Source organism: Haliaeetus albicilla, chromosome 27, assembly GCF_947461875.1.
Source record: "Haliaeetus albicilla chromosome 27, bHalAlb1.1, whole genome shotgun sequence".
NCBI lineage: Eukaryota > Metazoa > Chordata > Aves > Accipitriformes > Accipitridae > Haliaeetus > Haliaeetus albicilla.
This window is the reverse complement of record NC_091509.1, coordinates 15,989,393-16,016,094: the sequence shown is the minus strand read 5'-3', so window position 1 is coordinate 16,016,094 and position 26,702 is coordinate 15,989,393. Positions and strand designations below refer to the sequence as shown.

The 26,702-nt window shown below is 48.8% G+C and overlaps 3 protein-coding genes across 6 annotated transcripts; 1 reads left to right on the top strand and 2 right to left on the bottom strand.

Annotated features, from left to right (window-relative positions):
- Nucleotides 1-300: 300 nt before the first annotated feature.
- RBM22 (RNA binding motif protein 22) lies at nucleotides 301-9,361 on the bottom strand. 2 transcript variants are annotated; one of them, XM_069772365.1, is made up of 11 exons: nucleotides 9,211-9,361; nucleotides 8,407-8,460; nucleotides 7,407-7,436; nucleotides 6,213-6,345; nucleotides 5,813-5,913; nucleotides 5,473-5,645; nucleotides 4,704-4,904; nucleotides 4,032-4,196; nucleotides 3,514-3,602; nucleotides 2,267-2,398; nucleotides 301-1,563 (listed from the first exon to the last, which is right to left on the bottom strand). In XM_069772365.1, exons 1-11 carry the CDS (start codon nucleotides 9,262-9,264, stop codon nucleotides 1,430-1,432), a joined length of 1,266 nt encoding a protein of 421 aa, XP_069628466.1. In that variant the 5' UTR covers nucleotides 9,265-9,361; the 3' UTR covers nucleotides 301-1,429. The 2 variants fall into 2 exon arrangements, with proteins under 2 accessions (XP_069628466.1, XP_069628467.1); XM_069772366.1 differs by having other exon boundaries at nucleotides 301-1,560.
- A 264-nt stretch (nucleotides 9,362-9,625) lies between these two features.
- On the bottom strand, nucleotides 9,626-23,157 carry DCTN4 (dynactin subunit 4). 3 transcript variants are annotated; one of them, XM_069772362.1, is made up of 14 exons: nucleotides 22,949-23,157; nucleotides 21,190-21,260; nucleotides 20,579-20,757; nucleotides 19,614-19,657; nucleotides 18,751-18,858; nucleotides 18,134-18,154; nucleotides 17,132-17,205; nucleotides 16,667-16,779; nucleotides 15,216-15,325; nucleotides 14,116-14,189; nucleotides 13,635-13,689; nucleotides 13,040-13,147; nucleotides 12,534-12,631; nucleotides 9,626-11,801 (listed from the first exon to the last, which is right to left on the bottom strand). In XM_069772362.1, exons 1-14 carry the CDS (start codon nucleotides 23,081-23,083, stop codon nucleotides 11,588-11,590), a joined length of 1,404 nt encoding a protein of 467 aa, XP_069628463.1. In that variant the 5' UTR covers nucleotides 23,084-23,157; the 3' UTR covers nucleotides 9,626-11,587. The 3 variants fall into 3 exon arrangements, with proteins under 3 accessions (XP_069628463.1, XP_069628465.1, XP_069628464.1); XM_069772364.1 differs by lacking the exon at nucleotides 22,949-23,157 and adding an exon at nucleotides 22,217-22,605; XM_069772363.1 differs by lacking the exon at nucleotides 18,134-18,154.
- Nucleotides 23,158-23,599: 442 nt separating this feature from the next.
- Nucleotides 23,600-26,469, top strand: SMIM3 (small integral membrane protein 3; the record flags this gene model as incomplete). The annotated part of the gene is made up of 2 exons (XM_069772371.1): nucleotides 23,600-24,045; nucleotides 25,440-26,469. Coding segments are annotated over 2 exons (627 nt in total), but the record flags the coding sequence as incomplete, so codon positions are not given.
- Nucleotides 26,470-26,702: the final 233 nt, after the last annotated feature.

Sequence of the window (26,702 nt, the reverse complement as noted above, 5' to 3'; positions counted from 1 at the left end):
ACACTGCTCTGGGATGGCTCTTGCCTGACAAGAGCTAAACTAATTACCTGTGCCCAAAGCCCAGCTCTTTCTGCAGAGAAAGCCATCTGCCTGCCAGCCATACCCCTGGTGCCACATGCTATGCCACCTCCAACAGCCTGGCAGCATCAGTGGGACCCAGTGGCATCGTACAGGACAGCACATAAAACTAAAAGTGAACCTGCTGTCACTGCCCACTCTGCATCTTGGCTTTGGCAGCAGCCAAATAAAAATCAAAGTCCTCAGACACTGTGCTCCAGGAAGCAGGGTCTAAGCAAAGTGTTGAAAAATTCAAATATTTTAATGTGTTTGTTTTTTTTTAAACAAGCAAATGAAGCTTCAGAACAGGTCCCATCATGTTTTGCTTTACAGAAAGATGTCCACAGATCCATTGCCTGAAAGCAGCTGACATACAGATACACTCAAAATCCTGCAGCCACACGTACATACATGTTACTCAACACCAGGCTCGATGCAGGACACAGTTGCTCCTGGGCAAACACTATAGTTGGAGCACAGAAAGAAAAGTTTCAGGTCTTATCAAAGCAGGACGAAGCGGGATCCATCTCACAGTTTAAGAGGAGACTGTATCCACAGGCCTCCAAAGCCCCAGTCATGCTCCAAATATACCCCAGACAAGCTTGCAGCTGCACCACGTCCTCCCCTTGCAGCTGTCAGCAACACCACCCCAGCCTCTGGGGGCCACCGAGGGGGCCTTCACCAGGCTAAAACTGGCAACTGCTAAATGGTCACTCCACATCACGCCTGCACTAGCCAGGGGCTGCTCACGTGACCTAACACTTATCTTGCTCCGGCCATGCAGGATTAGAAGTGAAGCATCAACAAAAGTTGTTTTTTTTTTTTTTTAAGCAAGAAGTTAGGAAAAAGGAGGAAGGAAAATTCTGTGACAATAGTAAGGCAAAGCCATGGGTTTGGCACATCTGATAAGCTTGTTTTTCAGCTCTTATTCAGTCCTGGTGTAATACCTCATTAGAATAATAAGTCATTAGTTACGTAACAGAGTCTCTGGTTACAGTATAATAGTCCATAGTGTTCAGACTGAGCATATCAAATGGGCTTGAAAAGGGTTTGGTTTTATTTTTCCAGAAGTTTATTTCAAAAGTGTGCAAACAGGATACACGGATAGCACTGTAATTCTGGTACACCTGATCCACAGACCCCCAACAGCCCTTCTGTCTGCCCCCCACCCCTCCCAACCCTCCCCACACTAAATGAAAGATCTGGGATGTATCAACAATCCGATTAGCTAGCGGAGACACGGAGCTCAGCTTGCCCAGTGTCTGCAAGCAGGGAAATAAGGCTTCTCTAGCTCACCCACAGCTCAACATATGGTGCTACCATGGTAACTAGAAAATAATATTTACTTAAATGATGAGGGTGGCACGACCTGCTAGGGGCTGCTGTGCTTTCCCGCGTGGGCACCCATCCTCTGGGGATCTTGAGAGGGGTAGTGAATGGGGCCTGGGGCTCTCATGAAGGGAGGCGGGGGCCCCATGGCGTGGAACATGTGTGGTCCGAAACCTGCTGAAACAAAGTTGGCAGCTTCAGACAAAGCAACAGAACAACCCATGCAGATATACTACTGCCTGAAACTACTGACAGAAAACAGCTGGCTCACAGCTGTGCCTCAGAAAGGTGCACATCTCCCCTGGTTCTTCAAATCCCCAAACACCTCCCCCTCTTTCCAGTATAACTGCAGGCAAACCTTTCCCAACACACATCCTTACTTGCAGATAAAAGCTAGTTGCGTGACTGGACAAATGTCTGTAATGCCAATCTAAATGCTCTCTGCTCAACCATGGAGCAAAGCAAATACATCCACAAGAGTTGATGTCCCATAAAAAAAAGGGTCTCCAGACAGATATATACACACAGCCAAACACAGGCTGGCATTCAACCAGCTGCAGAATTACCTTTTGAAGTTCAGGTTAACGTGGGATTTACACAGCCCGCAAAAGCACTGAGTAGGTCTCAGTACCAGTAACGGGGATCTCTGACATGCCTGAGAATTTGCAAGTGAATACATACCACAATAGGCAGCTCAGTTTAATTAAACTGTGCTGACAGCTCATTTCAGATCATCAGTTTACACTGTATGACCAGGGATGAGGAAAATCAACTCAGGGCATGCATCAGCACTACAGCGCAGCTGAGCAAGGAGAACTAGGAGGACTAGATGGTCTAACACCAAGTTAGACACCCCCTCTTGAAGGGGAAACACAAGTACCTGGAGGTGGTGGCGGAGCAATGCCAGGAGGAGGTGGCAAGGCAATGTTAACCACGGCTGGAGGGCCACTTGGAGGTAGGTTGAAGTAATTTGCAGAAGCCTCCTCTTCTGCAGCTGGAGGAGGGGGGAGAGCTGCAGAAAAAGTACACAGTGGTTACAGAAAATCTCTTAGTCAAGATACGCAGTTATCTGCCTTCAGAGAGGAGACACAATCAGTTCTTTCACAAGGGCAAACTGCTGCTACTATCGCACCTATGAACTGGAGCAAGAAGCAGGACTGCACTGAAACTCCAGAACAGTCACCATTTTTCTTCACCTGAAACCAGCTTTGCTTTTTCCATCATACAATGCTCAGCGGATCAGGAAAACATTAACCAAGCCTTGAAAAGCATGGGTTGACAGTATCTGAGACCTAGGTAACTTGAATTCAGCTTTAACTTTTCACTCATCACATAAAGAACTCTCTTTTCATCAACAATTTGCTTCTAGACAAAGCTCACCTCCCATCCCAGCTGAATCTGCTGCAAATCTACTGTAACTGACTGCTCTGGGCTCACTAGTGCCTCTACAATCCTGAACTCTGTTACTGCTCTCAGAGTTTAACCCCAGCCAGCAACTAAGCACCATGCAGCCACTCACTCACTCCCCCCCCCCACCCAGTGGGACGGGGGAGAGAATTGGAAGGAAAAAGGTTAAAACTCATGGGACGAGATAAGAGCAGTTTAATAGAACAGAAAGGAAGAAAATAATAGTGATGATAATAATTACAGTAATAATAATAAAAGGATTGGAATATGCATTGTGCGTCACTTGTTTTGTAATTGTTCACCACTTGCCAACCAATGCCCAGCTAGCTCCCGAGCAACAATCCCTCCCAGACCAACTCCCCCCAGTTTATGTACTGGGCATGATGTCACATGGTATGGAATACCGCTTTGGCCAGGTTGGGTCAGCTGTCCTGGCTGTGCCCCCTCCCAAATTCTTGTGCCCCTCCAGCCGCCTTGATGGCCGGGCATGAGAAGTTGAAAAATCCTTGCCTTAGTCTAAACACTACTCAGCAACAACTGAAAACATCAGTGTGTTATCAACATTCTTCTCATACTGAATCCAAAACATAACTCTATACCAGCTACTAAAAAGAAAATTAACTCTATACCAGCCAAAACCAGCAGAGAGGTTTAATACCAGCCTCTCTCATGGAAGCAGGTCAGCATTAAGTGTTTCAGAGATGAAAACAACTCCCTTACCTCCGGGAAGTCCTGGAACTGGCTCCAGCTTTATCCCAGATTCTGTAGTACCTTCCTTGTCCTTTTCTTTTCCTCTTGCTGCCTGGGACCTAAAAACCAGACAAGAGTTTGAGAACAAGGATGAGAAAAAGCAGGATAAGCAGATAGTCACACTACGATAGTTTCACATTATCTAATCCAGATCCATTGCTTCAGGCCAAAGATGAAAAATCCACAGAACATCAGAGACAGCTGGTACAAAGTGTGCAAACAATGCTTACAGGAGACAGATTAGAAGCAAAACCACAGAAACTCATCCATAAGCCTCAACCAGGAAATCCTTTACACAAATTGTGCAATTTGTGTAATCTCCAATCCAGATCCCACTGCTGAAAGAAAACCAAACTGTAAGATGACCTCAACTATTTACCAAATCAGTATCTACTCCAGCATAATATGCAATCCTGTTCATCAGGACCGCATAAAATAAGTGAAGAACCTTGTGGCAGTATCCTCAAGGCCTCTTCCTCCGCACTCACCTTCCCCATTTGACATTGAGCCTGCGACCATTGACAATGAGTTTGTTGAAGGATTTCTCAGCAGCCACTTCTGCAGCTTGCCGGGTGGCAAACTGGATGAAAGCACACTGTTGTCTCTGCACTACAGTTATTGTCCGAATCTCCCCAAACTGGTAGAAGTGATTTCTGTGTGGGGGAAAAAAAAAAAATTATTATGAAACCCCATTCCTCCTAGCTGCAGGGCACATAGCAGAGTAGGATCTCATCACGTGCTGAAACAGGTATGCTCAGATCCTTTCTTTTCTCCATCACCAGTACAGACTAACCATTAGAAATCAAATCTCTTGCCCCTCTGTGCAATTATGGAGTAATAAGAACTCTGCAGCAGCTTTTCTCAGCAGCTAGCTAGAGAGAGGCTATAGGACTTCCTTGTAAAAAGTGTAACACAGTATCCCCAACAGCTCAGGATGACTCATCTTTAAAGAGAGAAATTTTAATCAAAGCATTTGAAATGTGCCTGTTTATCTGTTCTCCAACAAGCTGGCACTCCTCTGCACTTGCCCACCAACCAGTTCCCCGTTAAAGAAAACTAGGTTTATTTTTTTCCTTGCAAGAGAGATTTCCTCACTTGAAGATGAGCAGTAATCAAAGCATCAAATAAAAAGGCAAGGGCAATACAAATTCACCACACACCTGAGATCTGATTCAGTGATAGTATCTCCAAGCCCTCCAACATACAGTGTAGTAATAGTCTTGTCATCAGGGGGGTCTAGACGAGGCATGGTTGACGCTCGTTTCAGAAGTTTATCGGCCACAGGATCATTAATTCCATAGTAACGATCTTTGATGTTCTGATCAGCCAGAGGATCATCTGGATCTGTAGGTTTCTCATGCCTAAAGTTCAGCAAACAAAGCATAACACCAGTCACAGCTGCATCAGATTAAAATGACTATAACTGCGACCTTCCCTTCTAAAGGCCCCTGGTCACTTATATGCTTAACCCTGTTCACATAAACATGCCAAAATGGAACAAAAAGCCCCAAGAACTTAAATTGCAGCCAGGACTGCCTCAAGTTCTGAATGAATGGCACTTCTGACAGCTCAGCATTCAACACTACAAAATACGAGAGCTGGATTTCAAATGGCCTCTTGTTCAAATACAAAGATCTCTGATTGAGGGGACTGACGCCATGAAGGGAAAAAATGAACTATGCAAGAGAAGAGCTGGAGTCACTGCTTCAGCAAAACACTACGACACCACGCAGCTAATTCCTCACAAACGAACTTGCCACAACAAAGATTCATTCACTGGCCCTGCGTGCCAACTGAATGCAAGTTTCACACTGACCCCAATCACAGTGTGCGTCTCCTGTCCACTGCAGCATTTCCTGCTCTTCAAACCCCAAGGGGAGCTGTATCTGACCGCGATGAAGAGATTAACTGTTCAAGCTGTATCAGTACCTGTAGGGACACTCTTCTCCCCTCTTGCATTCTCCTTTTACCCAGAAGGAACAGATGTGAGGACGGTTACGTTTATAGTAAGGAGTGGTCCGAGCCAGCTTCAGCAGCATGTCGCTGGTGGAAGTAGCTTTGCCTAGTGCACCAACTGGTCTTGTGCCATCAGAATTGGATATCTAAATGGTAGTGAAAACACAAATAATTATGTATATATCACCACTGAAAACTAATGTACAGAATCAGAGCAAGCAAATGATTTTAAGATAAGCTAGATCATTCCTCCCCTTTCTTCCCCTATACACATCCACACACAGAGAGCATGATTACAACTATACTTTCTTACCTCTCGTTCCATGTTTTGGGTGTAGTACTCTTTATTGACGTCAGACTTAGGCATTTCATCCTTAAGGGAGAGTCCTGCATCCCGGACTTGAATAGGCAAACCTAGAATGAAACAAACAAAAAAAACAACCCCCCAACAAATCTGTATGAAGCACAAGCTGAAACAGCAGAAATAGTTACTGCAACCTGCATTAGCCAGGGATAACTCATCTACTGCTCAGGTATACCACGCTGCCCCTGAACCTCAGAAAAGGTGTGATCATCAAGAGTTATTCTTCTCAAAGACTGTCCAGAGACAACCGTGCCAATTACATGCACACATTTAAAGACATTTCACCAACTTTCATTTCAGAGGCAAGTAGACCAGCTTCTTCTCCTAGTTTACATTTTTTGGTACGCACCATATTCCAGGTCAAGCAGACAGGTCTGACAGACGTTCTTCAGCTTGCTGCATGTCTGGCATACTTCTGTTTTCTTGAAACGCATACGAACACCAGGGCACCAGCGGAATACTGTGAAAGGCCTGGCACAAATCTGAAAGACAGAAAGTCGACGCTTGTATCACTATCACACAGCAATGAAGTTACCATTCTGGTTCTTGGACACAACTTGAAGTCCAAACACATCCAATCTCTTTAAACCATAAATACAACTTCTTCATCTTAGTGCTAAGATCCAGACCTTAGGAAACATTTGTTTCTATTTGGTGCCTTACTTTGACAGGAGAAAGTTTTAGGAAGGTTTTTTCTTCTTCTTTTAATTTATTACAATAACCCAAATGCTGAAAGCAGATCTACTCAAAGGAAAAAGAAATTCTCCTTCATTCCAGGTGATGTCAGTATAGAGCTTTAGAGATAAATTACCAGTTATCTGTAGACCAGTCACCAGCATAGCAGCAAGCCCAGTGAGAGGTTACGAGACTTTTGGTCCAGAAGACGACTACTGCTCTCTATCTTATCTGGTGGAATGATGCATCTGCTTCCACTGCATGTACAGTTTGAGGAAGGGAAGCAAGATTTCAACACATACCTTCTCCTTACCTCAGATGACAACTGATAAAAGGGGCAAAACCCCCTCCTTTAATTTCCCTCAGTCACCACAACACTAAATATTTCTTGCTCTCTCAGAAATAAACATGGCTTATTTCTTAGACGGCTAAGACAAATCACCACATAGCCATGAATAAAATATTCATGGCAAAACCTAAACTCCAATTATTTATGTACCACTTACGAGCCCAAAAAAAAAAACCAAACCAAAACTTGCAAGAGAAAATGAGATAATTTAAAATGCTGAAATACCTTCAAATATAGTACAACAATATTTGCAAAACCTAATTCTGATACACATAAGCAAATCCTAAGTCTGTCTGAATAGTCTTCAATAATTTTACTTAATTTTTTTAAGACTAACTGACTTTGTCTAACAAAGCACACAGTAGACTGACCTAAAAATTTATATAGTTACATAAACATTTTAAGTTGTTAACCCAGATAAGCACTTTCCTGAAGCCGACAGGTTTTTTTAACATTAAAATCAATTACTCCTAGATGTGTGCCAATTTAGACATTCATTCTTTTAGACAAACAACATACCTTGCATTCTTTTCCATATTTTTCTTTGGTCTGAAATATAAATAAAAAACAATAAAAGAAAATATGAAATACCATCAATTCAACACAAAACATGAACCATATCACTGATGCTGTAAAGCACAGTGCTTTCTTCCTAGTTATGCTGCATTTAGACTCACCCACCCCTGTGCTTTGGGCTCACAACTTGGCTGGTCAACAGGACAAAAAGAATCCTAAAAAACTCTCAATCCATTTTTGTTTTAGAAACATTCATTAAAAACACAGTACCATTAAGTCCCACCTCATGTACTGATGAAAGGCAAAAATGAAATGGAATATTAATAGCTATTTTTAAGCAAAGATGATGATACATGAAATAAGTCCATGAAAATAAGCAGGTTTTGAAACATCACCTATACCAGCAGTAGTGTTATGTTTCACAAAAATATTGTGATCTCTCTCAGCAAACTTGGTGGAATAGAAAAGTGAAGGAAAGATAATGTAAATGTAGGTCATAGGCAACTGGACTGAGCAGAGAGAAAAGCAACTTAAAATGGACTGACTCATCCTGCACAGAGGAAACCCAGGTAAACAAAGAAGGATTTAAATTACCACCAGGCAGCCTCCTTAAGACAGTTTTAACTTATTTTTACAGGGGCATAGTCTCTCATTTTAGAAATTGTGCCAAGCTATTTAATATTTCAGCACCTCGCTGTTCTCCATGTCGCACGATTTACCAGTACCAAAGCTTTGTTTTCTACTATGTCCTGCACTCTAGACATTAGACTGGATCATCTTGTTCTCCTTTTTGACTGATTTATTCTTAAATCACATACTTAATGCCACGATACCACATACCAACAATGGCTGGACCCAAATGCTGTTGTGCAGAACCAACTAATTAGGAGGGCACGTCCACCTCAACATCTCCTCCTGTAACCAGGCTTATTTTAGTCCCCGAAACCCAACAGTTCTTGGGCCAACACAGAGGAAAAGACTGCGCAGTCAAACAGGCACATACCATTCGAATATATGGGTTTTCTCCAAGACATGTCTGACAGAGAATAGGGAAGTCCTGAATTGAGCAAGAACAAGGAAAATCAGGAATTTGCACAAACTCCATCATCACAACAGCATTCAAATCACACTCTGAACCAACACTACTGAGTTAAACTAATCACACCGTTTGAAAGATGCAAAAAGACTCACTCAAAAAGAATCACTGGGAGAGCTGCAAGCCACCACCCAATGCCCATATTATCAAAGAACCATGACCTGCTAGCTATTCCAATTCGAAGTAAAACTCAGAGCAAACAAAGTGTGTATTTTTGAGGTCTTAACTCTTCAGCGACCTGACGGCAGCAGATGACACCACCACCACCCCCGTTATCCCTTAGCACCTATTGTTTGCACTGGGACCACCCAGAAAAGGCCTCAGCTCTAAGGGACGCGGCCACGGGCACACGACGGGCCCAGCTCAGCCCTCCCGGCTGCCAGGAGACCTCCCCGGCTACCAGACACCCCAAACCCCGGCAGGGAGACGGGGCTCGCACAGACCATCACTCCCGCTTTTCCAGACAGCGCTGCCCATGAGGAGGACCCAGGTAACCGCGGCAGCCCCCTCCCCGACAGGGGGGGGGGGGCACAACCGCAGGGACGCAGCTCCCCAGGGCAGGTCCCCGCCCGCCGCCCAGCCCCGAGGGCCGCCTCACCGCGCACCCCTCGCCCTACGGCCTTGCTCTCCCCCGCTTCTCCCCTCACGGCAGCGCAGGGCCCCGCCGGCCAGGGCCCGCCCCGCCTCTCCCCCACCGTCCTCCGGGCTCACCGCGTCCTCCCAGTTCTGCCGGTTGTAGGTGTTGGAGCCCAGCGATGTCGACATGGCGGCGGCGGCGGCGCCCCAGCTCCGCTCCGCTCCGCCGCCGGAAGTCCTCCGCGCCGCTCCACCTCGATCCCGGCAGGCGGCGGAAGACGACGGTGATGTCACTTCCGCTAGCGACGAGACGGGGAAGCGTGTGGCGACGCCATGACGTCCGAGGCACGTACCAGGGCGCAGGGCGCTCTAGGCACGACAAACCATAGAGCTCAGCCAAAGGGGCGGGGATAGGCGGAGCGAGCGAAACCACCGGGAACAGGGGGACGGGCGAAACCATTGGGAAAACGGGGGGGCTGGGTGCTTAGCGCTTTTTTTTTTTAAATAATTATTTTCTAATGAACCGCAGCGTAAGAACCAGCGCAAAGAATCCGAGAGCCACGTTTGCTTTATTGAAGGTCACTACACGACGTCAAGCAGTAAGGCAACAGTCGCCTGTCAGGGAGGGGAGCAGGGACACACCTTTCCTATCACCTACAAGCACCTACGGGGAGGGGAGGAAAAAAACCCAAACCTCACCGAGCTAATTAGACCGCTCAGAATATCATAAATCAACGCAGCTTTTTGTTTTCAGTGAGAAACCGAACATTCATGAGCAGGTCGTGCAAACACCAGCCCAGCGCCGGAGGGGGACAGCAGCTCGAGGCCTCGGTCAGCCGCCATCTTGTCCCTGGAAGGCTCTTTTCCACATTAGTGTTGTGAATGTAGCGGCTATTTCAGCTACTGAAAAGAAGTCACAGCCAAAGGTTAAGTGCTTTGTTATCTGGACAGGTAAAGCCGCAGCAGGCGCTAGCACTAGACATTAACGACGAACTACAAGTCTTAAACTCATGCTGTACAACTGTGTGTAACCTACGCGAAGTTGTAAACGTGATGCCTCGGCCGCTTTGAGACCCGCTGCAGGATCTAGGCTGTAAGGCGCGCGGTCCCCCCCGGCACACCAAGGCAGATTTCTCGTGCTACGGGAGATGTTTTTGGGTGCTGCACCACCACCTCCCCGGGAGAGTGGACAGCCTCGTCCCGCCCTCCCGTGCAGAGGATTTGCAGCTCCAGGCTGGCAGAACCATGGCACAAGTGTCTCGAGCAACACAACCGCGGCTGGCTGGGATTCAAGCCTTTCCCAGCACAGCAGCACATCAAAGCCCATCAGAAATGTTTAACGAAGGTCAATGTCTGAACTGGGAATGCTCTGCAGGAAGAGCGATCTCACCCGCTTGCACTAAGCTATGGAGTTACTGGTAATTCAGTACCCTGGATACACTGCTCTTAATTACTGATTTTAGCTTGGACTACAGCCAAATTATACCCCAGATAGATTACCTCATGGTACAGTGTATGCTAGTTAACGTATAACTGTCTTCCCACCTTTATACCTCCCTCCCACCCACCCTAACTGGAAAAAGACAAGAGTATGAACTCAAACAGCCTCTGTAGTTTTACATATACCAGACCTAATCTTAACTCTCCAGGTTTCATACTCTGATCGCTACCCCTATTAACACACATTAATTGATCTGAAGACTGCCAGGCAGCCTCTCTGGAGCATCCCTGCCTCAGTCAAGAGCTGTGGCAGAACCTGAATTCCCAGCTCGCAGCACGTCATGCTACCACATCCACCTGCAATGCAGCGGGCTGACAGTGGGCTCGGTTGCCAGTCAAATCCATGAACACTACAGTACACTATGTTTTCGGTTTAAAGGCAAACTGATCATTTCCTTTGTGAAAACAGATCTATCACCTTGGCTACGCAAGCTATGCATGCCAGAGTGGTAGGGTTGTATGTCCCAATCACCCACAGCTGAGGTATCCTACGAGGAAGCAGAAAACCAAAAGAAAGCATCATGCTGCTGCCAATAACTTGCCAATAACGCAGCAGATGTGGCCACCTCTTAAAATGTTTCTTTGGGAAGGGCATAGCTCTGTGTGAAAAAGAAGTCATTCGCTATTGAGTATGTAACATCAGGTTTGTGGGCTGACATGAAGAAAAACCAATATGGGTTCTTTTCTGTTGATAAAACCAAATTCAGCCAGGTGTAGTGCGAATCTGGAGAAAGCAACATCTTTCTCTGTGCTGAAACACGTGCTGCAAGTTAAACTAGCCTGTGGCAGCGTGGGGAAGCAGAGCGGTATTTAGTGGGCACTACGACAAGAGGAGAGAGAACAAACCATCCCAAACCACGGCACCCTCAGCTGCCTCTCGCGGCCTAGCTGGGGCCCGTGGCACACACCCACACATCACAAAGGAGCTCTCACAGAACGTTTCACCAGGTGCTTTCCTCACTGTGACAGTCCATGCTGCGGCCAACCATCGGGGCGCAAGCGTTGGGAGCGTTTATGGGAGCACTGGACCGAGGCTGAGCTCCACGTGATGGGTGAGCCAGATGACCTCAGAGGTGTGATCGCCTTCCTCACTGGGTCGGATTGGAGCAGTGAGGTTTTTAAACTCATGCTTCATCTTGAAACTCACGGTCACTTCACCCTCTTCTTTCTGTGGGGTGACCTTGATGAAAACTCCTACCTTATTGGCTTTTCTGAAGGCAATAACGCTGCAAGGCAGAAAACAAAAGAACACTGGGTCAGCCAAGTTCTCAAACAATTGTTCTGAGAGATTTATTCTGACACCACGTAAGAGGGATGCTCAGTTTACGGCCCGTGAGCTGAATGCGTCCTGCTAGAACAGCTGCCCTGGTTTGTAGCTTACTCCCTGCTGTTCTTTTTGCAGGGGGCCCACAGCCCCTCCTGCCCCACATTCAGAACGTGGGTGCCCCCCTTTATGCTGACAGCTGCTGGCACATCTGTCAAACAGAACATGCCTGCATGGGAGTTATGTACCCAGCAGTGCAACAAAGAAGGGCCACAGCATATAGCTCAAGTTGCTCTGTAAGATGCTGCAGAACATACTCCATTTTGAAGGCTGGAGGCAGCTCTGTCACACACCCTACTGTGTAGTTCTCACCGCTACCATGAACCCTCTGCTTGCAAAGGAAAGGATTACACAGAGTATTCTGGAGAGAATTAGTACCACCACCTACAACTCAACTGCTGTAACAGCACACCTTGCCTCAAAGGGAACAGATGTCTCCTGAATAGTCCAAACCACAAGCAGAAAGATTTGCATTGCTGATCTCCGACTCCCCCGAACCACCACCACCCCCCCTCCCAAGAAAACCTGAAAAAGAAGCCCCCAAACATGCTGAAGACACAGAGGAGCATGAGTTACTTGGTTGAAGTGCCAAGTTTTTAAGGGACAGGATCCCCACAGGACAGACAACACTCACTCAGGGTCATCCTGGAAATCTTGAGGCTCTGCCAGCTCATCGTATTCCGCCGCAGCATCTTTACCAGCCAAAATAAGTTCCTTGGGAGGAACTGTCACCTGAAACAGAACAGGAAGAGAAGAAGCCTTTCAGCACTGATCACCACCTACACTGTGAGCAGGAGAGAGCCCTCCCCTTCTGAAGGCTGCTTTACTATGGTTTAACAGAGAAGTGATTCATCCTGGGCTTTTGTGGAGGAAACCACACCAGTACCACCCGGTTACCACTCTACCAGTGAAATTGTGTATTTCTCCCTTGGGTTCTGGATCTCAATGAAAAGATACAATTTCAAAACACTTTATGATCTGATGTTTACACTGGTGATAGTCATTTAAGCTCCAAGGAGGAAAATGCAATGCAGTTAGCAGACACTGACGGACATATGAAAAGTGTGATCTGTGGAAGGATAAACGGGAGTGGAAAGCCTTTGAAGAGGCTTGGACTTGCACAGCAGGAGGGCACAATACCTTGGCAGTGCTGTTGATGTTGTCAGGGTCTCCCTCCTCACACTCCAGCAGCGTGACATGTGTGATGTTCTCCACTGGATTGGTCAGAGTCAGAAGGACTTGGCTCTCCTGGGGAGATTCAGGAATCACAGTTTAAGAAGCAATTCTCTAAAATTTATTGTTACTGTTAGCACCTCCAGCTTCTGTGACTGATCAACATCTTCAAAAATTGCACCACATACACTCAAAGGACGGATAGCGAACACCCCCAGTCTGTAAGAAAGGTGCCAATGCCATGCGTAGCACTCTTTCTTAATGTAAGTAATAGACATCTTTGGAATCTAGCCAGGATCTCAACTCCACACCTTTTATTCTTCAGATATTGGTGTATGCTTGTGATGCCAGATGTCACACTGCACAGTAATCTACTCATTCAGAGTGACAAGTACATGCAGTGTAATTCTGACCACTCCCTTAAACCCTGCACCCTCTCTAAATGGAGCAAGCGAAGCCCTCAGGCAGCAATCATCACACCATGTCATCTTCCAGAAAGATCCCACATCCACGCCTCCCGGCTGTGTCTCACGCTAAGACATTTCCGGAAAAAAGTACTGACCTTCATGTAGCGCAGGTTGGGAATAGACATGATTCTCACTTCAGGGATATAGTTACTACAACAAGAACAAAGCAAATGACCATGATGGACTGTGTTGCTGTCTATAACCTACCTCTTGAAGTAGAGGGATGTCTTCACAGACATCCAGCTAACTTGTTCAATGCTATTAGAGCTTAGCTTACATTAAAATGAAGTGTCCTTTTGCTGTATAAGCCTAATCCTACAAACTCCTGATACTGTGTGGGGATTACAGCATGCAATGTCTTTTTCAAACTGCTGAAGTCTTCAGCAAACTTTTTAGAAGATAAGGGAGCAAACCTACTATGGATAAGCTGCATAAATTAAAAATGTGATTACGCCATCCTAAGAGATGACACAATCACACAGGAGGTCAAATCAAGAGAACAAAAGAAATGAAAATAGAAGGCATTAACTAAGCATGGATAGGTGGTTGTTCTCCCCAGTACCATATCTTACTTACACAGCAACCAGCTGGATCTTGAATTTGATAGATGTTGGATTGAATTCTGGTTTGCTCAGGTTATGTTCACATTTCTAGAGACAAAGATATTTTAGTCAGCACACAAAGACAGTGTGCAGTCCCAAACCAAAGAATCAGAGCTGCAAGCACTGGGCCACTAGCCACGGCACTACTGGCCTCTAGCACAGTGCAGACAAAAACTACCCTGGCGTGCATGTAGCCATTGTTTTGTCAAGTTATTGATACTCTGAAGATGTTGTAACCAGCAACATCAGTGTAATCTCAGAAACACGGAATTTGGAATCTGGCTTAAAAATACTTGGACACTCACTGACTGCAGGAGGAAGAAGGCACAAATAACTGCAAGCCCTTTGACTTATGCTCCAGGATCCATTAAAAAAACCAAACAGCTGGAACTCAGGACTGACCTCCTCACATGCTACTTTCAAATATAGGCTCAGCCTGATATTACAGATTTCTGAGAAAATATTCTGCATTTGCAAACCATTCTGCATCTTAAATACTTACAAGAATATTGCTCTATTACCCTGGGAACTAGATAAATATCCCTGTTTCACTGAGAAAACAAGCAGCTTTTTGAAGACCACATAGTAAGCCAACAGCAGAACTTGGATTTAATTCTTGCCTATCTTCACTTCCCAGCTCTCTAATTTTCTTTGAAATATTCTCTTTCTGCCTTCACTCTAAGGGCATCTTCAGTATTCTGCACTGCCTCTCACTAGTATTTTGTTTGCTCGCTTTGATTTTTGTCTTCACTAATAGCAGAAATTTTTAAATTCTGACTGTACTGGCAGACTTCTACGATTCTTTGGCTAGGCAGAGCACACAGACCCTTACGCAAACCCACCTTTCTATCTTTATGCATCTTTGACAAAGTTGTCCCCCTTTCACAATCTTCATCATGTCAGAAATGCGACAGCCTCCCTCACCTCCTAGTGCTGTTACCAGTAATTTGGTTGAGAACTTCCAACACCAGAAGCATTTGAGCAGTTTCTTCTAAAAAGAAATACACAGCCCATTTCCCACAATCCAATTTCTGTGAGCCTAGAAAAAGCACTTTTTTGTACTTAATTACCTACCCGACAGCGCAGTGAACGTTTGATCAGGAGGTGCTTATGACGTGGGTAGAGCTGGGAAGCACAGATCGGCTGGAAGTCAGGCTGCAGCAGACGCTGACGCAGAGTCGTCACTGGGTGCACAGCAGAAAGCAAGACAAATTAACGTCGCACTCAGACATGGAACTTGAGCTAGATTCTACATATGCGCTGGCTCAAGAGCAAGCATGCCGTGCACTGTGTGCAGACATGCTACAATCTAAGAAACTGAATTTCACCCGCACCCAATAATTCAGAAGCCACTGGCAAGTGTCGCTGTTTCTAGCAGTGAATGAATGAAAGTAAGAGTTGTATAAAGGGCTGCCCTGACTGGACACGGTAACACGACAGCAACATCAGTGCCAGCCCAGGAGAAACAAGGGACCCTGATCTCTATTCAAAGTTCAGATGAGGTGGAAACAGAATTTTGTAATCATCTAGAAAATAAGTTCTTTCCTCCCCCAAGGGCTAATGCGTTTTCATGGCTTTGTTACCCTCACAGCTGGATGCTGCACGAGTACAATATACAGCTTCTCAAGCAAGGAGTTTGCGTAATTCAGACTCATGCAGAGACTTGGTGACTACATAGTTCCTGAGGCAAAGAACTCCCAGCAGCCAAACTTCCCATGGGCTTCTCCCAAAAAAAGAGGCTCCTCACTGTTCCCAGTGTCTAAGAGGCAGTGAGCCACCTGGCAGCCTCTGCCTCACTGCAGAGAATCACAAAAGTTGTCTTTACCAGCATCATACTCTCACAATGCTGACAGTCTCATGAGAAAAGGAGACAAAGACTATCTACTCCTTTCCATAAACCTTTCATGAATTAATTAATATTGGCGGACTTTGTAGGCCTGCAGGACTATCAAGAACATCTGTCCTACTTAGAGCCACCTCAGCAGAAAGTCCACATTGCTTTCTGTACCTGCTGTTTTATCCTGTTCTCTCCCAAGTTTAGTTGACCATTTTACAATATTTGCTGATTAAATCATGAGCCAGCTAAATAACTGGCAAGCATATGCAAGCTGTTATAAGCTGATGTCAAAAGTAATGTGCAATTGTTACTTCACAGGTCAGTTTTGGCTCCAACTCCACAGCAGCTCAGCTACCTCCTTATTTCCAGCTATTACTTGAACAAGGACATCAGCTCTTTTCTCCATCCAAAAGCTGACACTTCACATGCAGAGAAATTAAGGTCAGCAAGAAAATGAAACAACCGTTAAGAGGCCTGATGTATTTGGCTCTGAGCTTTCCATGTACAACATGAACCTGAGGCTGCATTCAAAGTTACCGTTTTAAAAGTCACAAATTTCCCACCATTTCAATCCCAGCATAAAAATTACTAAAATCTTGGGCCAATAGGAACCCCACAGACAAGTTTCCAGGCACTGTCTATGTTATAAAACGTAAGGGCAAAAAGTGACAGAATATTAAGGTATTACCTTCTGTCAGATTGATGGGTCTTGTGTAGTAATCCTCAGGAAGAGGTTCCACTTCTTCCACTGCATCAGCTGGCTCAATCTTGATCTCCTTCTGGTCCTCTCCTTCTTTCAGGCTGAAGCAAAGTGAGGGACAACTTGGTCATAAAATGTAGTACGTGTGCTCTGACAGACAGCAACAGCACTAACTGCATTATAACACAGAAGGCAGTGAGAGCTGAGATTGCAAGACAATAGTAACTGCATAAGGATGTGAGCAGTCACTTGTTTCTACTAGGAGAAAGCAAAACATCTGGAGCTGCTGCACAGAGATGCCTGAGGATTTGACATCTCTAATGCTGCAAAGAAGAAAGCTCCTTTCACTGCTATCCGCGAATATGGTTCATCATCCTTCTGAAGCTGCTTTATTGCTCTGTTGCCTATACCTCCTATCTTTTCCACAAAGGTAACCCCAACCCTGAGACTCACGAGAGTCCAGCAAGGGCACTGATCGGTGCTCCGGGCCTCTGGCGTTGAAGCCTGGTTCCAAGACCGTATTTGTCCTACAAGGAAAAAAGGAACTGTCAGCTTCAGGTCTGCTTCCTGCCAGGACAAAAAGACCTACTGCAAACTCATCCTTTGAGCTGCATGACAAGCATAGGGAGACAAGCAAAGGAAAGCAAAAAATGAAAGGTATTCAGTGCTTCCCAAGATTTTTTTCTGCTCAAACTGTTAGTAAGGAGAAAACAATTACCACTGCACTGGAGACAGGGAGAGACAGATACAGATGTATGTGTCTACCGCTTATAAAGCTTTTGCTCTTTCCTTAAATCACTAGCCTGCACTACTGACACATTTTCCCTTGATCTTCTCTTCAGAGCAATAGCATATCAAGCAGTGCAGAATGAGAGCTCAGCTGCCAAAAGAACTGGGTCTCTGTGGGTATGCATCCATCTGAAATGCTCTGTAGCACTACTAGAAGCAGCTGGAAGGTTCAGCCTCCTACAAGCCTTGTTATCTACAGGTCTATCTCACCAGGCACCACCAATTGGCAGGAACAGCTGAGCTACTCCTCAGCTTTCTACAGCTGAACTGTACACAGGGTACTTCTGGCCACGACTGAAAACCTGAATTCTCACCAAACGAGAAATCTGAGTACCAGCCTACCCTGGTGATTCTTCAAGGATCAGAAGATTCATGTTAGTGCCATTTGCCTTGGGCAGAGAGATGGCTGTGTCTCAGCCGAGCTTTGTGAAGGACTGCTTTTCAAGCATATGCTACTTACCCAGACACTGCCCTGTTTGTAAGCTAACAAAAAAGAATTTTCTTTGTAAAAAATGTTACCCTCTAACTAGTTAGCCTTCATGTGCATTTGTTCTAGGCACATCCAACTCAGAGGCCCTGAGGCAAGGTGAAGAGTAGGATCTGTCACTCCCCTTCAGTTGGTATCATGAGAGCTTTAACACCAGCAGAAACTGTGAAAAGACTTACCACTACGTGTATAGTGTGTTGCTGTGGAGAGCCCCCAAAATAGCAGCAGGTAGCAACGGAGACAAAAAATGCAGCCATAAGACACAAGCAAGGGCACAGAGCAAGCACAGTTAATTGAGAAGTAGCAAGCATATGCCGAGTCACCCAGCTAAACAAAGTAAGCATTTACCTGCCAGTTACAATAAACAAGTCATTCAGGCCACAACCAAGTCTTAAGGTTAATTTCAGTTGAGACTTCATGCAGAAAAGTGCCAGACAATGTTGATCTAACTGTTACTGAACCATGGTATGCAACTGTCCTGAGAAAGAGCTACCACTATTGTGACTGCGGTTGCACTGCATTTCACTGCTGGATAACATGTTCCTTTGCATGGCAAGTGTAAACCTTTCTGGCATTATCAGAGAGGACTATTAGAGAGAGAGGCAATCTAATGCACAGTAATGGGTGAAAAACTACTTGTCCCTAAAGAAACCCATGTGCCCTAGCACATTTTCTTCACGTTCTCAATAAAAAAAACCCTGAGCAGCCCTATGGTGCTACCAACTATCTAATCTTTCAAGACGAGGCTGTTGTCCATCACTTGTCCTGCTCTGAGAGCACAGTACTCCCAGCTCACCGAAAAGGCCAGGGGCATGTAGTTTCGGCGTCGCACCAGCTTCTTCCGGTCCCGCTCGATCTTCTCTTTCTGAGCCAACTGCTGGTAGTACTCAACCAGTTTGTTAATCTAGAGGGATGAAAAGGAACGGATACCCAGTGAACAAGGAACAAATGCCAGACCAGCTGCAGTATTTGTCTGTGAACAAGCTGGGGCTCCTGCTACTTGTTTCACTCTGATCCTAGTACTAGCTGTGTTTTGAAGGATATACATTAAGGAAACCTGTGTGTCTTAACTCCCACTGCGGGTGACAAACTGACCCTCCTTTGGGATTGACATCTATCAGAAAGCAGTGTCCAACTCTCACTGTGCAGTTAGGCAACTGAGACTTTGTTCACGGATCTGCCATGACTGGACACAGTAATGTCACGTGGCCAAAACCAAGCAATTTGGATTAGTGGAGCAAACAGCATCTTTCCCCCCCCCCAAGGCTGATCACATTTAGTGTAGAGCCCTAACTGGTGACAGGGAAGGATAGTAAAGGTGTAGTTCTGTTTTCCAGATCCTAAACACCCTCTTGGTCAAAAAACAGCTTTTTTTCACATACATATGTAGCATATTCATTGGTGTCATTTTAACAGCACTATTAGATATGATGTTTGCAAATGAGTTTCTTCTGAAAAGGAGATTTTATACTGCAACATCCATGGGAGACTCTCTAAGAGGCTTTCCATTTAATTCAGTCAAGGTGGAGATTAGGAACTGGAACTGGTATCTGAAGGATTACATAGATGCAGAAAAAGTCATTGAGAAGGCCTGGCGCCTCTAACAGCTTTTTCTAGCTGATGCATCTCAGCCTAAGCACGGCCTTCCCCTTCACTCACCCTCTGTGCGTGAGGATTCTCCGGCTCCTGCCAGCCACCACTAGCTGCACGAGAAAGAGAAAAAACAAAGTCCTCAGGAGAAGGTTTCCAGACTCTGCAAAGAAATCACACCTAACACCCAACTATCTCAGTTTTACTCATGAAATATGACATTCCCTATTTTTGCTACACTTACCATTGCCACTCCTTAAGTTCAAGCCTGCACAAATGCACACCTCTGAAAGCTTTTCACAGGCAGACTTGGGCTGAAGGCTCTTTACCAGCTTTTATACTGTGTTTTTAAACAACTGCTGTTTGAGAAATAATCAGGACAGCACCTAGGAGTCACTTCAGCAGCAGGTCCATGAGTTTACAAGAACCATCTCTTATTACTGGCTGCCCATGTCCCCACATCTTCAGCTCTAATTCTTCAGTCACATCAACACTGGAAGTCAAAGGATCTGCTTGATCTACTCAGCCCCATTTCCGGAGCCCGACAGATATTTTCTGCATGTCTTATGCACCAAGAAATAGATGAAAGCTTTGTTCCAGTGATGTCACGAAGAGAAAAACCGAGTACAAACACTGCCTAGCAACTCTGGAATAAGTGAACATAAGTGACAGAAAATAAATTAGATGTTTATGCTGTCAGACTGAGCGGCTTCAAAGTCTCTGAAGATACACAAACAAGATCTCAAGTGTGGGGAGAGCGCACCAACTAAAAATGCCCCTTGTTTGACAGCTTTCTCACTAGTCAGGTTAACATAAGCACGGAAGTGGGTCAAACGTTCCCCTAACTCATCTCAGCTCTTCAGAGGAGACTTCAGCAACAAACCATTTTCCTGTGAATCTCCAACTCTGACTCAAAACCTGGACAGATATTACGTATATTGTACAGTGAGAAACTAATTTGATGATCTGTTACCGTCAAAACACAATCTGGGCTCCTGCTGTTACTCAGTTTTCTGTCTTTGGCTGTCACTTACCGACAGACTTGTCTGCCATGCCCACATCTCGGGAAGTCCAGCGGCAAAATCCACAGGCCAAGTAATACGCTTTCTTCATGGTAGTCTTGGCTGGGTCGTCAGGGAGCGGAGCAGGAATGCTTGTGGCCCGGGTGGAAAGGGTGTGCATGCAGCAGGGGCAGTCAAAGCAGTTAGCACACCTGTAAAGACGAAGGCCTATAAGACAGTGCTCTTACAAGGGTCCCAGGCGAAGGAAAATGCTCTCAACAAAAAAATCAAGATTAAACTAACAGACCTTTTCACCTTATGCAACAGTGTTAGGGAAAGAGGGCAACAGAGCCATCAATGTGAACAGGAGGGGTTCAAAGTCAACGTAAGAATTGCAACAGTGAGAAATACTGGGTGATACTAAAAAGCCCTTCGTATTATGAAAGCAGGTCATCAAAAGAACTAAAACATGAAGACCACACGATACATCATGGAAAGACTCTTATTCCCCAAAACAGACTAACAGGTAGCAAGAAGTGATGTAATTTTTGAGGAGAGTTTCAGATACACACGGTCAGGTGTTGATTAAGGAAGGAGCTGTTTAAAATAGGGAGTCTTGATGAAAAAAGTCAAAGCAACCTTACCTGTTCTTTTTCAGCTTGGCTTCAGCTGAAGGCATGTTTTCCAGGCAGCTGGGGCAGTAGTGAGAGTCCACCTGATGAACAAGATGGTCACATCACACTTCCTGGCATGCTTTTGTCTAGACCGCATGCTGGCAGCAGCCTGAAACCCTGCCACATGATTTAACACGGCTTTGTGTCTGGCAACAGACAGGTGAAGTCAGGGAAGACTTGAGACATTTTTTGGTATCTGAAATCTTGACCCATATCAGCCGGATTTTGATCTTTAATAATGTAAGTCAGAAGGTTTCTTAAGTCAAGATAGATTAAACTACTCCGCCTAGTAAATGGGAAAAGGACAACTGGGTGTTGACCTTTTGCAGTTACCAAAACTTCATTTTTCAGCTGAACAACATGGTATTTTCCATTTATATCTAAATTTATTCTGACCTTGTACTTACACTGGTCAGACATACATACATTTCAGAAAATGCTTTTTATCTGTCTGCTGTCACAAACTCATTTTGTCCATTAAAACAACAGTAGCAAGAAGGGGCTCCCCTTCTTGAAGAGGAAAACAAACTTATTAAACATGGAAATGCATAATGACTGCACTTGTCACACTATAGCGAATTCATGATGGATGCAGCCTGGTGACAAATCTATTTTCCACTCTTCAGAGGCTTTAACATTTCCAAAAAGATACCTCTTCTGAGATCTGGGTTGCACAGTCACTCTTTTAAGGCTTTTCAAATCTATCATAATTTCTTAATTCACCCGGACTTCCACAAAATCAATTCCACCAATTTTATTATGATGACTTGCGAAGTCACACGAGCAGCCCCAGGATCAGGGCTTGCCCATGTTCTGCTCTGCACAAAACCAGTGCTCCTGGCAGGGCCCCACGCACCAGCAGACCATCGCTCCAGCCTGGCAATAACCTACAGCTTAAGGCTCCAGCCATTCCTGGACAAAGCACAAACTCTCCACAGCAGAAATCCTACTGCATAACGTGGGGGAAAAGCTTGTCCAGGTGAAAATGAACTCATACCAAACACTCCCAACCGTTCTCAAATCAAGGACGGTGCTCTCCGGCCTCACCACACCACCTTTGTGGGGTTTGTTACTTTGATACTGCCAACGCCACCCCATCCAGCACATCTCGGCGAGCCCCGGGGGCCGTGTCCCGGAGCAGTTCTCCCGCTGTGACAGGCACCAGCCCAAGCCCGGGAACGGCTCGGTCTTCACCCCGGGCCGGGCCCCACGGAGGGGTGTGGGTCGGTGGGCGTCCCTGCCACTCCCCGGCCGGCCCCGGTGGGGATGTGTGTGTGAGAAGGGGTCCCTGTCCCCCCCCGCCGTGCCCCACAGCGGGGTCTGGGGGGGGTCCCTGCTGCCCCCGCCGGGCCCCGCGGAGGGGCCGCTCCCACCCAGACGGGCCCTATGGCGGGGGGAGGGGGCACCTCTCCTACGAGGGGAGGCCGCCTCTCGCGGCAGTCCCCACCCCTGGTACGCGCGCCTCAGCCAATCACGGCCCGAACTCCGCCGACGGACAGGGGCGCAGAGCCAATCCAAAGCAAGGCACCGCCCCTTCCCTCATCCGCCGCCAATCACCCTTCTCCGTGCAGGCAGCGCCGCGCGCACCCCTCAGCCGCGCCGCCAACCAATAGCGAGGCAGACAGCGAGTGAGCGGCGGGAGAGCCACCCAACCGGCGCGGGCAGAGAGGGCAACGTCCCGCCCCCTCCCAACTGGTCTGCGGGCGCGGCGCGGCCGGGCCGCCGTTACCTCGTGCGAGACGCACTCCAGGGAGCGGAGCTCGCTGCAGTACCGGCAGAAGTACAGCTGCGACAGCGGCGCCCGCATCTCCTTCTCCCCGCGCACCAGGTACAGCACCCGCTCCGACTGCAGCAGCGACGCCATCTTGGGAGGGGGGCGGCTGCCGGCGAGCCGCCGCACGCCGTCAGACGTCAGCGCCGAGCGTCACCGCGCCGACCCGCCCACGTGACCCCGGCGGGGCGGGGCGGGGCGGTGGCCGCCGCGTGGTCCTCCCGCCCGCCGCCCCCGGCGCGCCATGGCCGCCTGCCCGCCGGAGGCGGAGCAGGAGCAGCGCCGGCTCTGCCCGCAGCGGGGTCCTGGCTCAGCCCTGCGTCGCCCGGCGAAGCCGTACGCTCGCCCCTGTGCTCCTCCGGGCTGGGCGGGGGAGTCTGTGGGGGGAGCGGGGCCAGGGCCGCCGGCCTGGCTCCTTCACGCGTGCCAGAGCACTTGGTAACACGTTTTGCTGCGCCCTTCGCCGCCCACGTTCCCCTCTGAACCCGCAGGGTGCCGGGCTTCGTCATCCCCCAAAGGTGGTTTCTTTTCAGTCTCACGGTCGCTAAGACGGGGGATCCCGACAAAAACAAACCATCCCCGTGTCGTGGGACCAGCGCAAAAGCATGAGGTCTCCGAGCGCCGCGTTGCGCTCTGCGTCCAGAGCTTGCATCAGCAAACCACCTCCGGTTTGCTCCTAGGCACGCCGCTCAAGCATCCGTTGCGGCCTGGCCTGCGGCATCGCTCCCCCGTCCTCGCCCCGGTTCGCCCGTCCCCGTGCAGCGCCCGGTATCAGCCCGTGGCCTCCGCCCGCTGCTTGCCCGTGCGGCTCCGGAGGAAACCCCTGCCTGCGAGGATCCGCCGCCGCTCGCGATAAAAACCCCACGTGCTTTTTATCTGACGGCAGCAGCTGGAGGGGGACGTGTTCTTGGGGAGGCAGGGAGGAGGCTGCCCACCAGCCGCCTGTGCGCCGCTTCTGGGGGAGCGGGGAGCTGCATGCCTGGAGGCCGGGGGTGTCTGAGAACATGTGGTAGTGGTTTCCGCCACTGGGAATGCGGCACGTTTCCCTGGGAAAGGTGGGTATGAAGGGTGTGGTGCATGGGTCCCAGTGTGGGTGACACCAGGCTTGTGTCCCAGCAGGAAAATCAGAGCATCCCACCACCTTGCTTCCCGCGGCCGGCCAGGAATAGCTGCTGCTGGCTTTGCCCTTCAGCATTGCCAACAGAGCAGAATATTCCGCTAGACAGCAGAAACGCCATTCCCAGCTGGTGGGCCGAGGTCTGCCGCCTCCCCGGAGATGCTCTCTGCTTGTGTCTATAAATCAACCCTGCCCCGAAGCCCCGGGGAGCGCTGGCTGGCGCCTCGCTGCTGGGGTTTGACTGAGGGTTTCGGTGGTTTTGCTTTTCCCTCTTGCCCCAGGCAACGGAGGCAAGTGGGGGCACGTAAGCCCTGCTGTTGGCGAGGCAGGAGGGGAACAGGAACGGGGAAAAAGCCCTTTATGAAGCTGTTATGCTATGAAATATCCCCAGGGTGCCTCCTTGACACCTGAGACCTTCGGGTTTGGCTCCAGACGGGTCTGACCCCATCCGGGGTTGGGGTGAGCTGGAGCGTGTTCTTGCTTTATCCCGGTGCATAAAAAAGGTCCTGCCTGCCCTTGCCCTTCCTTTCCCCTACCCTCTCCTCCCCTTCCCCTCCTCTCCCTCCCCTGCCGCCCCCCGCGGGCCGGGCGGGGCCAGGCGGAGGCTCCCTCCCCCGCCGGGGATCCTGCCGCTGCCTTTCGCCGGAGCCGGGCTGCAGGTAAAGGGGGGTGCGGGCAGGCAGGAGGGCAGGCAGGGCAGGCTGCGGCCGCCACCTCTTCTCCCCCGCGGTGGGGGTTCGTCCGTGTGTGTGTGTCCCCCTCCCCGGGGTGCTGGAGCCAGGGGCGGCTGCGGGCGGGATGGACTGGGGGGGCTCAGCCCGGTGCTGTCGGTCGTGTCACTCGGTGGCCCGGCAGAAGGCAGCTGTGGGATCCATGGAGGGACGGTGACCCCAGCCCTGCTGCTAATTAAGCCATTAACTCCGTGGGTCAGCGGGAGGCACCGCGGGGGGGTGGGGGTCCCCTGAAGCGAGGGGGGCTCTGGCTGCCCTGGTCCCACCGTTTCGCCACCCGATGACCCACTCGTGAGTGACCAGCAGGACGTCTGGTTGTGGCTTTGCTTTATCAGCTCCTTTAACAGCGGTAGCAATTAACAGGGAAGTTTTTCCCTGGGCTGTTAATCCAGCTGCATCAAAGCACGCGGTAAATCCTGGGGCTTCTCAAAGGAGTCTTTACGAAAGCCCTTTGCTCTTGAAGAAGGCCGAGGGTGGACGTGGCCACAGGGGTCTCCGTGGAGAGAGCACTGGGATGCTTAGAGCAATGGCGGGGGGGGGGTTCTGGCTATGGGAGGGGTGGAGGGGGCTGCCCCATCACCCCTCTGCTTCTCCCTTGCAGGATGGACTTCACTGATCCAGCAGATCTCGTCATTCTCCCCAAGCACATCCTGGACATCTGGGTCATCGTCTTGATCATCCTGGCCACCATCCTCGTCATGACGGCCCTGGTGCTCTGCCCGGCCACTGCCGTCATCATCTACCGGGTACGGACTCACCCCACACGCAATGGCATCGTGTGAGGCGAAGGCGACGAGAGATGGCTGGCTTGCCAGGCAGGGGGACACAGCCGTGGGATCCTGTGCCAGGGACCCTGTAGAGCCCGATGGGGCACCCCGAGAGCTGGGGAGAGATGGGCAGGAGCTGGGGTGGGCCAGCACCCAGGCGCCTGCCCCTGTTCCTGGCTCTTGCCGGGTGAACCCACTGCCTCCTGTTTACCCACTGAACTCATGGGGACCTGTCGGGGAGATGGCAGCCTGGGCACCAGCAGGGAGATGTGTGACTTTGCGGATGTGTCCAGCTAGAACCGACTTGCTCCCATGAGGCAGGCAGGCTGGTCTCGCCTTTGCTGGCGACCCTGTCTCCTCCCAGGCAAGCAGCAAGGAGTGGAAATGCCCAGCAAAGTTTTTTCTTCTTTGGAGTCCCAGCTGTCAGGATGGTTGGGAAAGGAGGGTCAAAGCAAGATGGGTATGGCTTCTGGTTGTGCATTCAGAGACTCAACTAAAAGCATCGGTGACAGAGCCCGTCCTGGCTGCGCAGCAGACATGCAGCTGGCACTGGCTTCTCCTCTATCAGATAACTGCTGAAACTGTAGGAAAGATCTATGGGGCGCTCGGTTCCTCTGGGTCTAGCAGGGCAGCGGGATGCGGGCAGCTCCTGCCAGCCTGCCTGCCTTGCCTGCACACTGGCTGTGCTTGGTGCCCCTGCCGATGCCGCTTGCCTGGCATGCTGGCCCTTTTGGGGGGGGGGGGGTGCACCCCTTGCCTGGGCTGGCAAAGCGGGAGGAGCAGAGGGGTTTGTGCCCAGGCAGTGGCAAGGGACCACATAAGCTCTTATATTGCCCCGGCTATGAAATAAATGGACTTTGTACATGGGCGTGTTGTGCAGCTCTGTCCACACTACAGATGGTGTCCGGGTGCCTGTGCACAGGATCTGAGATACTTTGCAGCCTCTCCAGAAACCTTCCCTGCGCTGACCTCCTGTACAGCCTTGGCTCGAGGTCCCCAGGGTTCTTGCCCAGCCTCTGAGCCCGGTGGCCGCAGCCCCGTGGGAGGCACACTGCTAGCCTCACCCCACGCTCCGGGGGTGGAAACCCAAATTTGGC

Excerpts from the sequence above, each read along its gene's own strand:
- RBM22 (XM_069772365.1), bottom strand. The coding sequence starts at position 9,264 with ATGTCGACATCGCTGGGCTCCAACACCTACAACCGGCAGAACTGGGAG. Across the intron at positions 8,461-9,210 it reads GGCAGAACTGGGAGGACGCG|GACTTCCCTATTCTCTGTCA; the intron begins GTGAGCCCGGAG and ends TGCTCAATTCAG. Across the intron at positions 6,346-7,406 it reads AATATGGAAAAGAATGCAAG|ATTTGTGCCAGGCCTTTCAC; the intron begins GTATGTTGTTTG and ends TCTGTCTTTCAG.
- DCTN4 (XM_069772362.1), bottom strand. The coding sequence starts at position 23,083 with ATGGCGTCGCTGCTGCAGTCGGAGCGGGTGCTGTACCTGGTGCGCGGG. Across the intron at positions 18,859-19,613 it reads AGAATCCTCACGCACAGAGG|ATTAACAAACTGGTTGAGTA; the intron begins GTGAGTGAAGGG and ends TCATCCCTCTAG. Across the intron at positions 17,206-18,133 it reads AACACACTATACACGTAGTG|GACAAATACGGTCTTGGAAC; the intron begins GTAAGTCTTTTC and ends TTTTCCTTGTAG.